General features: G+C 36.8%; 1 protein-coding gene across 1 annotated transcript in view; it reads left to right on the forward strand.

Moving 5' to 3' along the window:
- CDC73 (cell division cycle 73) overlaps positions 1-13,195 on the forward strand; it is a 142,814-nt gene that overhangs the window by 117,999 nt on the left and 11,620 nt on the right. Inside the window, exons 14-15 of the mRNA XM_010375559.2 lie at positions 3,400-3,561; positions 6,468-6,568. Coding sequence (XP_010373861.1) covers positions 3,400-3,561; positions 6,468-6,568 — 263 coding nt within the window. The remainder of the gene's footprint in view (positions 1-3,399; positions 3,562-6,467; positions 6,569-13,195) is intronic.

The following is a 13,195-nucleotide window of genomic DNA, read 5'->3' on the forward strand; positions in this document are numbered from 1 at the left end:
TCATGAAAGGGGTCCCAGAGAGCTTCCTTGCTCCTTCTGTGATATGAGGACACAGCAGTAATACAGTTTGCAAACCAGGAAGTGGGACCTCACTAGACACTGGACTTGCCAATATCTTTATCTTGACTTCCTAGCCTCCAGAACAGTGATGAATTCCTGTTGTTTACAAGCCACCCCAGTCTATGCTATTTCTATTATTGTATCCTGAGTGTACTAAGGCACACCCAAATATCCACTAGCAGGAGAATGGTATTTTCTTACAATAGAATTCTACTTAGCAATAAAAAAGAATGAACTACTGATACATCCCACATCTTTCTTGAATGAAAGAAGCCAGGTACAAAATAATACATCTGGTATATGAGTGTGTGTATATAAATTCCCAAAACAGAAAAAACGAATGGAAAGCAGAAGAGTGGTTGCCTGTTGGGAAGGGGAATGGCGTTTGACTGAAAGGTATATAAGGAAACTTTCTGGTTGATGCAGATGTTCTTTATCTTGATTGAAATAGTGCTTATACTTAGTATCCGTTTATCAAAACTCATCTATTTGCGCATTTCACTGTATGTAAATTTTATGTCAATAAAAATGTTATATATTAAAAAATACACTGAAATGAAGCAGTGGAGTGCAGATTTGATACTTGAATTCTTCCACATTAGAGGAATGACATTCCCATTCTTTCTTTTTTTTTTTTTCTCCGGAGGCAGTCTCACTCTATCACCCAGGCTGGAGGGCAGTGGTGTGATCTCGGCTTGCTACAGCCTCCGCCTCCTGGGGTCAAGATTCTCCTGCCTTGGCCTCCAGAGTATCTGGGATTACAGGCGCATGCCACCGCACCTAGCCAATTTTTGTATATTTAGTAGAGACGGGGCTTCACCATGTTGGCCAGACTGGTCTCGAAACCCTGACCTCAAATGATCCACCCACGTTGGCCCCCCCATAGTGTTGGGATTACAGGCGTGAGCCACTGCACCTGGCCCTAATCCCATATATTTTTTTTTTTTTTTTTGCGAAGCAATAACCAAGTGCTTTATGGAACCTAAAAATGGAAGATAGCAATAATAGATGAACCTATTTTGCCTGAGATACATGTGAAACAATTGCCTATTACACACATCCAGCAGTGCAGCCCAAGCCAGAAGAACTAACCAGTTTTCTGGAGGGATGACTGTGATTTATGTAGAATATCATAGTTTAATTGGCAGTATTTTTTTCCTTTCATAGTGGTACAATATAATGATGTAGCTCACAATTGTTGGTGTCTTAGATTTGATGAACTGCGGTAGGGTGAACAGGTAAAATTGTATTGACTCTGTGGAATACTATTCTTTTTTGTAGACTTAACTTTAGGGAAGAGGTCATAAGATCTATCTTTATGTTACCAAATGAGATCCTTGCTGAAAAGCGTTTTGAAATAAAGCTTTTTTAAATTGCTTATAGAGATGCCTGCAATTCTAAGAAAATAGGTAGATATAATCAGAAGTTAACATGCTACAGCATCTAAAAATTCTAGGACGGTGGTTAATTGTAAAAAGCATGTTAATGTTTTTGAACTTTTATAAAACATATCAACCAATGTGTAGACATGTAGATGCTGTATAACTCTTATTTCTTAGGCTTCAGAAGTTGAAATAGATGTATAATAGATTTTTATTAGTTTGGTATTGTAATAGATCACCCATTTGTATGTATTTTGTATTCTAGTCATGATTAAAGTTTATAAGGAATTTTTTTACAAGTAAATTTAAACTTTAACACCATGTTAAAATTTCAGAAGCCAGAAAAGAGAGAGATGCAGTCTTATATTTAACAACTTAAACATTTCAAATCCCATGTAGTTACAGATTGAGATAAAGCATTTCTCTTGGCAGTAGAATCCCTTTGTTCTGTGTTTGTGGAACATAAGTTCAAGAGGGCAGGGACTATGTTTTGTACTACTATGTATATTGTAAAACTTACAGCACAATATGTTGCACATACTATTAACTTAAAACATTTTTGTTGTGGCTTTTTATTAGAACACAATTTCAAACAATGCACACATATTAAGTTTTCTAAATAATGTGTTTCATTATTCAAAGTATTAGTACTGCCTGGCATTTTCTAAGTGAACTTGATTAATAAATAAACTAAATGCCACAGGAAGCAAATGATTATCTGGGGGAAATTTTTAAATGATATAGAAATCTTAACTTTTTAACCAAATGTAAAATGGTTGTGAGAACAATCATCTCAGAAACAAAGTTAAGTATCATCATTATCACCATGAACTAAAAACTTTCTAGACAATAAAATTAATATTACCTTCTGATGAATCCAATATGTGGAATTGAAGTTTTTCAGAGAACTCTAATTAGCACAAGTTCTCCTGTGTTTTTTGGTCCTTTCACCCTTTCATCTCTTAAACTTTAGAAGCAGAATGATACTTTCAATATATTGATTGTATTCTCTCCATTTTATTGGAGAGACTAGATCATAGCTAATAAAATATGTTATTGGACTGTTAGGATTATGTATATATTTAGAAAATAAGACTTCTAAAATACTTTGTGAACACTAGCCAATTTTATAGGTGGAATAGCTATCCAGATTGCTAAGTTATTTTTAAAAAAGAATATCTGTCTTGAGAATGGATCCACATAAATAAGTTGATAAATGCCACTAGTTGATAATAGCAGATTATCAGCATACACTGATTTAAATTTCTTTTTTTTTTTTTTTTTTTTTGAGACGGAGTCTCACTCTGTCTCCCAGGCTGGAGTGCAGTGGCCGGATCTCACCTCACTGCAAGCTCCGCCTCCCAGGTTTACGCCATTCTCCTGCCTCAGCCTCCCGAGTAGCTGGGACTACAGGCGCCCGCTACCTCGCCCAGCCTAATTTTCATACTTTAAAATTTTCAAGGCTACTCTGAAGTTTGATGGTATTTTTGTAATTTTGCTGAAGCATAAAATTAAAAAAAAAAAAGTGTTTTGTTAAGCTTCTGGATAGGCTAAGTCACAGAGTAAAGAGGCCTGCTAGCCACAACAACTTTTTCGTTTCAAATGACTTTTTGATTTCTAATAAAATTCCTCTTTATCATGAAGTTTCCCTCTAATAGAATTTGAGGAATTAAGGATTAGTGTGGAGAATGTGCTAGTTGAATGAATATAAATTGTGTGTTGTTACACACACACAACCCCCATCTTAGGGTCTGAGTGAGCTTAAGTTCTGTTTGGTGTACAGAGGAAAGACCTATACTCTCCATGATCTGTACTTGCAGAGCAGGTTTATTTAAAAACAAGCATCTTTAGTTTAAAATGAATTAATGTGTAAAAAATTATTTCAAATTATAGTTTATTTTCCCATTTTCATCACATGGAATACATTTGGCTTTTTCTCATCTCTGTTTTTTCAAAGATTTGTCCCATCAGATGAAAAGAAGAAACAAGGTTGTCAACGAGAAAATGAAACTCTAATACAAAGAAGAAAAGACCAGATGCAACCAGGGGGCACTGCAATTAGTGTCACAGTACCTTATAGAGTAGTAGACCAGCCCCTTAAACTTATGCCTCAAGACTGGTAAGATAGTCTATATATATAAATATATTTCTTTTCACAGGTGTTGAATCCAAGAGAATGAGTGTTATTATTGCCGTTGATGATGTTGCTTTTTAAGAGATGGGGTCTCACTATGTTGCCCAGGCAGAACTTGAACTCCTGGACTGTATCAGTCCTCCTGCCTCAGGCTCCCAGGTAGCTAGGACTACAGGCATATGCCACTGCACCTGGCAGCCTATATTTTTTAAATATTCGTTTGTTTTCTGTGTGTTGTTCGTTGTTTTTTCTTGTATGAGCAACTGTCAAATTTTATCATGAGTTCTAAATAGGAACTGTCTTTGAAAAGTATGTTAATGTATATTTAGTTTGGTCATCAATAATGTTAACTTTCTAATAATTCCTCAATAACTTTATATTTTGGATAGGTAAACTTGATTTTACTTATAAGAAGAAACATTCCAACTTCTGGAAAACCCAGTGTAAAAAATTCTTTCCACTTGTTCATTTGTTCTGGATGAGCTTGTAGAACCCAGCAAATTAGACTAATGTTGTAAGGTATTCTATGTTCAGATTTTTGGTTTGGAGAATTTCAATTATCTGGTAAGAAGAAAGTGAAGGCATACTTTTATTGTAAGGGAATAATGTAATAAAAATGATAGGAACAGCTCTTTTATCATGGTTTAACCCTTTTATTGCATTAAAATGTTCTTTAACAAAATATTAAGCTGTTTATAATATAAAGTGCCTATAAATTTAGACACACAGATTACCTTATTTCTTTAATCTGAAGTAAAAGTTGAGTATATATCTGTGATACAGAGAATGCAACACATGGCACATTAGATAAATTTGCTTTTGAAGTACTTGTTAGTTTTTGGGCATTAAGAAGTCAAGGCATTGCGAATATTAATATTAAAAATTTTCTTAAGAAAATTGCAACCAGGGAGCACTACAATTAATTGGTGTCACAGTATCTTATAGAGTAGTAGACCAGCCCGTTAAACTTATGCCTCAAGACTGGTAGGATAATTCTCTCTCTCTCTCTCTCTCTCTCTCTCTCTCTATGTATATATAAAATACATATTTATATATAATATATGTAATATATATAGAGAGAATTATATATATATATTATATATATAATTTTTAAATTATAATTCTTCTCTGGTACCTGATAGATACTTCGAGTAATGTAGAAAGTAAGATTAGAATTTCAGATATCAAGCTTAAAACCAAATAGGGAAGTTATACCACTTGTATTTTATGTTTGCAATGTATTTGCAGAAATAATACAATGTATACAAATGTCATCACTATGCTGTAAAATACTGCTTGCGTGTATTAGTTAGGGTCTCCAACCATTGAAGTCTCCAGCATTTTCCTTACTTCCTTATTTTCCTTTTCCTTTAATTATCCTTCCAAGAATTCAGGGGGAGTAACATTTTTATTACCCTGCTTCTCTGCTGATCCTATAAGACCCAGTAGAATATAAGTGATCTCTGCTCAGCAAATTCCCTTTGCTTTGGCAGGCATCTTGGGCTTTCAACTGTTATAAGTTATATCATGAAATTGAAGGATTATTTAATAGTATACTGCATTGCCAAAGATGATTTTGACAGTTTGAGGCATGTATCCCATGAAAGGGAAAATTTTTTAACTTAAGACTTAATTTTAGCCTCAGACATTTTGAGCAGCTTAAGAATTTTAAGCTTGCAGTTTTTAATAGTTGTTGTAGGTCTTCTGCTTGAATAGAAGGTAACTCTGGTGTAATGTTTTTTTGTATGTCTGCAGTCTTCATTAATTGCGGTGGTTATCAAAGTGTGGTTTGCAGACCTCAGGTCGTTCCTGAGACCCTTTCACAGAGTTGCAAGATCAAAATTGTTTTTGTAATAATACTGAGATGGCTGTTCTCATGATTTTTCTGCCCTTAAATAGGAGCAGTAGCATACCCAGTGCCCCAGCATAGTAATTTATTCTCCTCCTTCCCTTCTTCCTTTTCTCTGTACTTCTACCTTCCTTTCTGTTCTCCAATATGCCCATGCACTTGTTTCTTCATTTATACACTGAGGTTTCCAATAGTGTACAGGGAGATCATTGGATTGTTTTGAAGATTAACTTTGTTAACATCGTAAGTAATGCATCAAGTCCTTCAAATGGCACTTGACACATAGTAAATGCTCAGTAAATATTACTAATTTTAACCGTTATTATTGATGATGTTGTTTTGTTCCCACCTCTTTAGTTATTGGCTTTAACTGTTTATGGCAGTACTTCTTATAATTTCTCAATTCAATTAAATATTTTGTAAAATCATGAAATTTGAGGGTCTACAAAGAAGTTTGTTCTTCCTAGGAAAACTAGGTTGATTGGTTGGGGAAAAAAATGCTTTAAAAATACTTATACATTTAGGGTGAATGAAACAGTTGTAAAACAATTGCAGAAATTATAAAAGTCTAAATGGTTTCTATACTCAGATTACTTCCCAAGTAATCACAAGAACTCAGATAAGGCCCTGGGACCTTGTAAAATGGTTGATGAATTCCTATAATGTAATGTTTTTAGTTAAAGTAAAATATTTAAGATGTGTTTGAATTTTAAATGATATTTTAAACAACTTTTTTGATTACTAGTTATCAACCACTATTCCCTATTGCAGGGAACAGAAAATGAAAACAAAATTACATACAATTATTGTCCATTTAATTATGTTTAAAAGACTTAGGTGTAAAAACCAGATATATGGGAAGTATAACGATCATGATATTGAAAAGGTGGTAAGTACTTACCTTCATAGAAGGATTGATAAGACTCTACCACATAAATGTTTATGGGCCTGTTGCCTAAGGAATTTATTAGTAGCTAAAGCTCAAGTTTGAAATAATCTCCGTCTGTCCCTTACCTCCCCCCACCCACTTTTCTACTTGTAGGGACCGCGTTGTAGCCGTTTTTGTTCAGGGTCCTGCATGGCAGTTCAAAGGTTGGCCATGGCTTTTGCCTGATGGATCACCAGTTGATATATTTGCTAAAAGTAAGATTCTCTTTATATTTACTGCTTATCCAGCATAGAAATGTTCTCACTTTAAGAGAAAGAGTCATATAGTTCTGCGCATATGATGTGTATATCAAAAGATTGCTGTTAAGTAACATATGTTAATGTTTAAGCATCTGTGACATATTTTTAAAAGTTTTGTACATTAATACTTTCTGTGTGGGTGTATCTGAAAGTGAATATTGCCTATCCCACAACATCACTAATTATTTTTAGATCACTTAAAAATCATTGGCCAGGCACCGTGGCTCACGCCTTAATCCCAGCACTTTTGGGAGGCTGAGGCAGGTGGATCACCTTAGGTCGGGAGGTCGAGATCAGCCTAACCAACATGGCAAAACTGTGTCACTACTAAAAATACAAAATTAGCTGTGCGTGGTGGTGTACACCTGTAATCCCAGCTACTCAGGAGGCTTGAGGCAGGAGAACCGCTTGAACCCAGGAGGCAGAGGTTGCAGTGAGCTATGATCACACCACTGCACTTCAGCCTGGGCAACAAGAGCAAAACTCCGTCTCAAAAAAAAAAAAAAAAAAAAAAAAAAAAAAAAAAAAAAAAATCAGTACTATTGCATGTCCATACATTTTGATTAAAATTCATGCCAGTTTTAAATGGGTTGGCTTTTGATGGACAGAAATATGTAGCCATGACTAAAGTGCCATAATGACATTTACCAGCTCTTCTTTTCATCTGTAATGATTGTAAGATGATTGATTTTTTCTCTTCATTCAGATCTCAGCTCAAGTGTTCTCTCTTTAGAGAATCTGTCTCTGACTTTCCTGTTTCAAATAGTCATCACCACTTCCCATTTGCTCCTTAAGCTTTTTTATTTTCTTGATAGCACTTACCATTCCTAGACATTTTCTAATTGTTATACTTTTATTCTAAGTGTTCCCTAGCCAGAATGCAAGTTTTGATGGGGAGTCCTTCTCTGCCTTATTTACCTTCGAGTCCTCAGCACAGAAGAGTGCCTGGCATAGAGAGGCTTTCAATAAATATCTACTGAATGAATTATTTCATGCATATTTAATATTTATTAAACATATTAGCATAGATTGATATAACAAAAGATTAATTTCACCTGTTTATTTCCTGGAAGGGGATATTCCAACAATTAATTAATTGGCGTATTCAGTTAAATTAGTAATGTAAGTAAAATTACTTTTAAAAAGTCATTTTCATGAAACAAGTATGTTTATTAGAAATGACAACTTTATTATGAATGTTGATTGTACTATTCTGAAATGCCTTATGTTTTTAGCAGCCCCAGTTTTTGTTAGTGGTACTGTCATTTTTCCTTAGAAAGTACCCAAGCTTGAAAGTTTTAGTCATCTGTTCTTCTGTTACCTTCATTCATTTAAAAAAAAGAATTCTAATATTACTGTAGGAGATTAGTCAGGGTGGTGGGAGAAATTATAGAAAAAAGATGCAAACCTTCTTGGAAGGCTGGGAGGTTTTGCAAAAGCTTCGAAAGATAATTTGGCTGAAGTCAGCCAGATTCTCTTACCGGGAGCCTAATAGCAAAGGTTAGATAACCTGGGGATATAAAGAAATTCATCTAGATAAGTTAGTTTACTTAGGCCTTTAATCAGCCGCGGGAGTGGCAGTGGGGCAGGGGTTGGAGGTGGGGGGAGGGTGGCAAGGCAGTGGCGACCATATTAATTACCCTCGAGTGTGTTGACTCAAAGCCTTTGTCATTAAATCTGTAATAAAAAAATGCCAGTGTGTCTGGGCTGCAGCCGCTGTGACTCTTTATGGTATCCTCCTCGATGTCTGTGAGTGGCCCAGTCCCCTAGCCGCACGTCCAGGAAAATACCTGTGTCTGCATACATTTTTCTTCCTGTTGTTCGGCCAGGGTCTGCAGGTTGGGCCTGGCAGCTGACATTATGATAGATTTTTATGTTATTTCTGAAACTTGAGTAATGCACAGAGTTGGTAAATAGAAAGTTAAATAAAAAGAATGGGAATTTTAATGAAAGTGAAATGTCAATGTGAATTCTCTTTTACCTACTTGCTTGCCTTGTTGAATAATATTTCAACAAAAAATGTTTAGAATGTCTTCAAGATATAAATGTATGAAATTCATTAGGAATATAAAGTTTTTATTTTTGTTCAAATTGTTAGTCTTCTGAAATTTAGATAAGAATATAGAGAATTTTCTTTTAACAGTCATCAGTGATTTACTTTCATAAACTATTCTTTCTCTTCCACCTATTTCTTCTACACTGACTCCTTTCTCTCAGCATTTAAGAATACTCTTTCCCCTTCCATCTTAAACAACAAAACAAAACCCTTACCATTGACCTCACCCTTTCCCCTAGCTGCTGCTTTTTCCTTTTATAGCTACACTTGGGAAAGAATTGTCTCTACCCATTCATTTTCTGTTCAAATTCCCTGTAGTCCGGCTCTTGCTCTGTACTAAAACTGTTTTCACTGAAGTCACCAGTGACTCAAATACTGGATACTTTTAAATTATCAGAATTTGATTCTGTTGACTACTCCTTTTTAAGTTACTTTCCAAGGACCTGTTATACTTTGTCTCAGATTTCCTTGCTACTTTTCCTCTGGTTATCAACTGCAGTGGACCCTTCAACATCATGCAGTTGAAAACTCCAATATAACTTTTGACTCCTCCCAAACATACGTACTAAGAGCCTACTACTGTTGACTGGTTACCTTAACTGGTAACATAAACAGTTGATTAACAAATATTTTTCGTGTTAGCATTGTATACTGCATTATTAAGATAAAGTAAGCTCTAGACAAAAAGAAAATGTTAAGAAAATCATAAGAAAAAGAAAATACATTTACTGTTCATTAAGTGGAAGTCAGTTACCATGAAGGTCTTCATCTTCATTGTCTTCACATTGAGTAGGTTGAGGAGGAGGAAGGGTTAGTCTTGCTGTCCCAGGTGGCAGAGGCAGAAGAAAATCCATGTATAAATGGACCCACTCAGTTGGAACTTCTGTTGTTCAAGGATCAAATGTATATGGTTATGTCCCTGTTTCTCATCTCCTGTGACTCTAAATACCCTCTCAAGAAGATCTCATAGCTTTCAATTATCACTTAGATTCCCTTATTCTAAAAATTATTGTCTCTAGCTTGATATTTTGGACCTATATACCTCATTCACTATGAGATAACTTCTCCGTGATATCTCATTGGTACGTCAAACTCAAGCTTTTTCAAGTGGAATTGGATTGTTTTACTGTCTTCCTTACTCCTCAAACTATTTCTTATTATCTGTTAGTCCTTTTCAGTAATTTGCCTAAGCCAGAAACTTGTGGGTATATTATCTCTTAGCTTTTAGTTGGTCTTTTTGCTTTCACTCTTCTGGCTTCCAGTCGTTTTCTCCATCAGAATACACTGTACAGCACTGGGGGAAAACTGAGGGTATTTGGGAGTATTTCTATGGGCCTTGATAGAAAATTGTATTATATTTTGTTAATGTTGCATAATTACATGGAATACATCATTTGCACAATTTTATGCAAATACTGATTTGCATAAAATTGCAAAATAAAATCTTTACAAATTTAGAATGAGAAATTTAAGCTGATATCTGGATATATTTTAGATATGTTATATTTGAGGTGGCTATATTTATTTGTTGACGTTTAAAAAATTTTTATTAATGCATAATATTTGTACATATTTATGGTGTACATGTGATATTTTGTTACATGGATGGAATGTGTAATGATCAAGTCAGTTTTTAGGGTATGTATAACCTTGAGTATTTATTATTTCTGTGTTTTGGGAACATTTCAAGTCATCTATTCTAGCTGTTTAGAAATACATAATACATTATTGTTAAGTATATTCTCCTACTCTGCTTTTGAACATGAGAATTTATTCCTTTGTGCAGCTGTTCACCATGGCATATGTTTGACTATGTAACAATCCTGCACATGTACCCCTGAACTTAAAAGTTGGAAATTAAAAAAAGAATTTATTTCTTCTGCCTGTATGTTTGTACACATTATTCAACTGCTTTTCATCCCTCTACTTCCCTCCCACCACACAGATACACACACCCTTCCAACCCTCTAGTATCTTATCATTTTATTGTCTACCTCCATGAGATCAACATTTAAAGTTTCCACATATAAGTAAGAACATGGAATAATTTGTCTTTCTGTGCCTGGTTTCTTTCACTGAATATAATGACCTTCCCCTTCTATCCATGTCGCCTTGCCGCAGATGACAGGATTTCATTCTTTTTTATGGCCAAACAGTATTTCAGTGTGTATATATACTACATTTTCTTTATTCATCTGTTGATGGATTTAGGTTGATTCCAAATCTTGACTATTATGAATAGTGCTACAGTAAACAAGGGGTGTAAGTATCCCTTTGATAAACTGATTTTCTTTCCTTTTGATAAATACGCAGTAGTAGGATTGCTGGATCATCCAGTAGTTCTGTTTTTAGTTTGGAGAAATCTGCATACTGGTTGCCATAGTGGCTCTACTAACTTATATTTCCACCAACAGTGTAGGAGTTCCCTTTTGTCTGCATACTTGCCAGCATCTGTTATTTTGTAATTGGGGTAAGGTAATATTTCATTGTGGTTTTGATCTGCACTTCCCTGATGGTTAGTGATGTTGAACATTTTTTCATATATTTGTTGGCCATTTATTTGTATGTTATCTTTTGAGAAATGTCTGTTCATGTCCTTTGCCCACTTTTTAATGGGATTTATTTTTTAATTGTTGAGTTTCTTGCATGTTAGTCCCTTGTTGGATCAGTAGTTTGCAGATATTTTCTCCCATTCAACAGGTTGTTCTTCACATTGTTTATTGTTTCCATTGCTGTACAGAAACTTTTTACTTTAATATAATCCCATCTATTTTTGTTGCTTGTGCTTTTGAGGTCTTAGCCATAAAGTCCTTGCCTTGACCAGTGTCCTGAAGCAGTGCTCCAGTGTTTTTCTGTGTTCTGTTGTATCCTACTCAGTTTCTGTGTTATCATTATTTTGAATTCTTTTCTGATATTTCCTAAGTTTATTTTTCATTGGGATCTGTAGCTGGAGAATTATTCTGGTGTTTTTTTTTTGTTTGTTTGTTTTTTTTTTTGGAGGTATCATAATTTATTTCTTTTTCTGTTTTCTTGTGCCCTGTGTTGATATCTGCACATCTGGTGTAAACATTGCTGCTTCTAGTTTTTTGAATTTGCCTTTTTAGGGGAGGACTTTTTCCCGAAGATGTACCAATGATTTTGATTGGGTGGGGCACTTTAGCTTTGATTCTTGGTACTGGCTGTGTAATTTCTTACCTATAAACAGCGTCAATGATGTCTGTGGTTTCCTCAGTGGCTTAAGGTATGCTTGTTAGTGGAGGGTGTGGTGAAGTTTTGCTGGGATCAGTGACATCAGGCAGGCTAGTCCTTGGGCCCCAGTGGTGGCAGCAGCAGGCTGACCCTGCTTGTCTTTGAGTCCCAAGGCCATGTATGCTGGCACCTGTGCTAGTGAGTCCAGATATCATCTTGGTTGCCAGCAGTGGCAGTGGTGAGTCTGGAGGGTGAGCAGGTCAGTTTTCTGGGCAGTGAGCAATGGCGGTAGCAGTGAAGGGGCAACCCTCTGGCTCCCCAGAGATGCACACTGTTACCGACTGTGGCTTTGTTGGGCTGGATAGGACAGTGCCCAGGCCCACAGGTGGTGTGTGCGGGTGGGTAGCAGTTGTGGTGGTAGTGGCAGGTTGGGTGGGCGTGTCTTCTGCCCCTGGGAAAAGTGCTCAGGTGCCAGTGGTGGAGGATGTCATAGGGCCACCCTCAGGACCCCAAATATGTGCTCGGGTACTGCTAGGGCAGCAGAGGGGGAGGACAGAGTCCAGCCAAGCTGGCCTATCCTCAGGCCTCCAGGTTGCAGACAAGGGTGGGGTGTTCTTCAGGCCCTTGGCAGGGTGCTACCAGCACTTGGGTCCTGCTGCTGGAGAAGGCAACGTTGTTTTCAGTGGCAGCGGCCAGTAGGCAGGCATCTGGGGCATGTGAGCTTCTGCCAGTTGGTAGCTGTGATTGGGGGAATCTGTCCTCAGGGTGCTTTTTTTTTTTTTTTTTTTTTTAATTATACTTTTAAGCTCTAGGGTACATGTGCATAACGTGCAGGTTTGTTACATATGTATACTTGTGCCATGTTGGTGTGCTGCCTCAGGGTGCTTTTAAATACATGACTGTTGGGGTTGTGGGTCACTGCCAGTGGCTTGCAGTTAGGTATCATCATTGTCTGCAGGTTGGCAGGGTGTAGGGGACTGCCTTCAGGTGCTTCCCCCACCCCCAACTTAGGGTGTAGGGACTCTTGGGCCCCAGGGTAGGTTGCAGTCTGGTGGGGGCCGAGCCCTCAAAATGGCGCTGTTCTGCAGCTGCTTAGGGCATGTGTAGGACCTAAGCATGAGCCTCCTATCTGGAGCGTCTTGTGGTCTCTAGGCAGCTTTCTGTGTTGGTGTCAGGAGCCTTGAGGGTCGTGTGGCTCTCCCTCGGCTAGGATTGCAGGAATCTGAGGTGGGAATGTGGACCATTAGGGATCTCTCACCCTTATCTCACTGGTGAGCCCATCCTAGCTTCCCTTCTCCTTCCTTGCCTTTGGTGTTTCCGGTTGCTTTATCTGTTGA

Source organism: Rhinopithecus roxellana, chromosome 8 (genome assembly GCF_007565055.1).
Source record: "Rhinopithecus roxellana isolate Shanxi Qingling chromosome 8, ASM756505v1, whole genome shotgun sequence".
NCBI lineage: Eukaryota > Metazoa > Chordata > Mammalia > Primates > Cercopithecidae > Rhinopithecus > Rhinopithecus roxellana.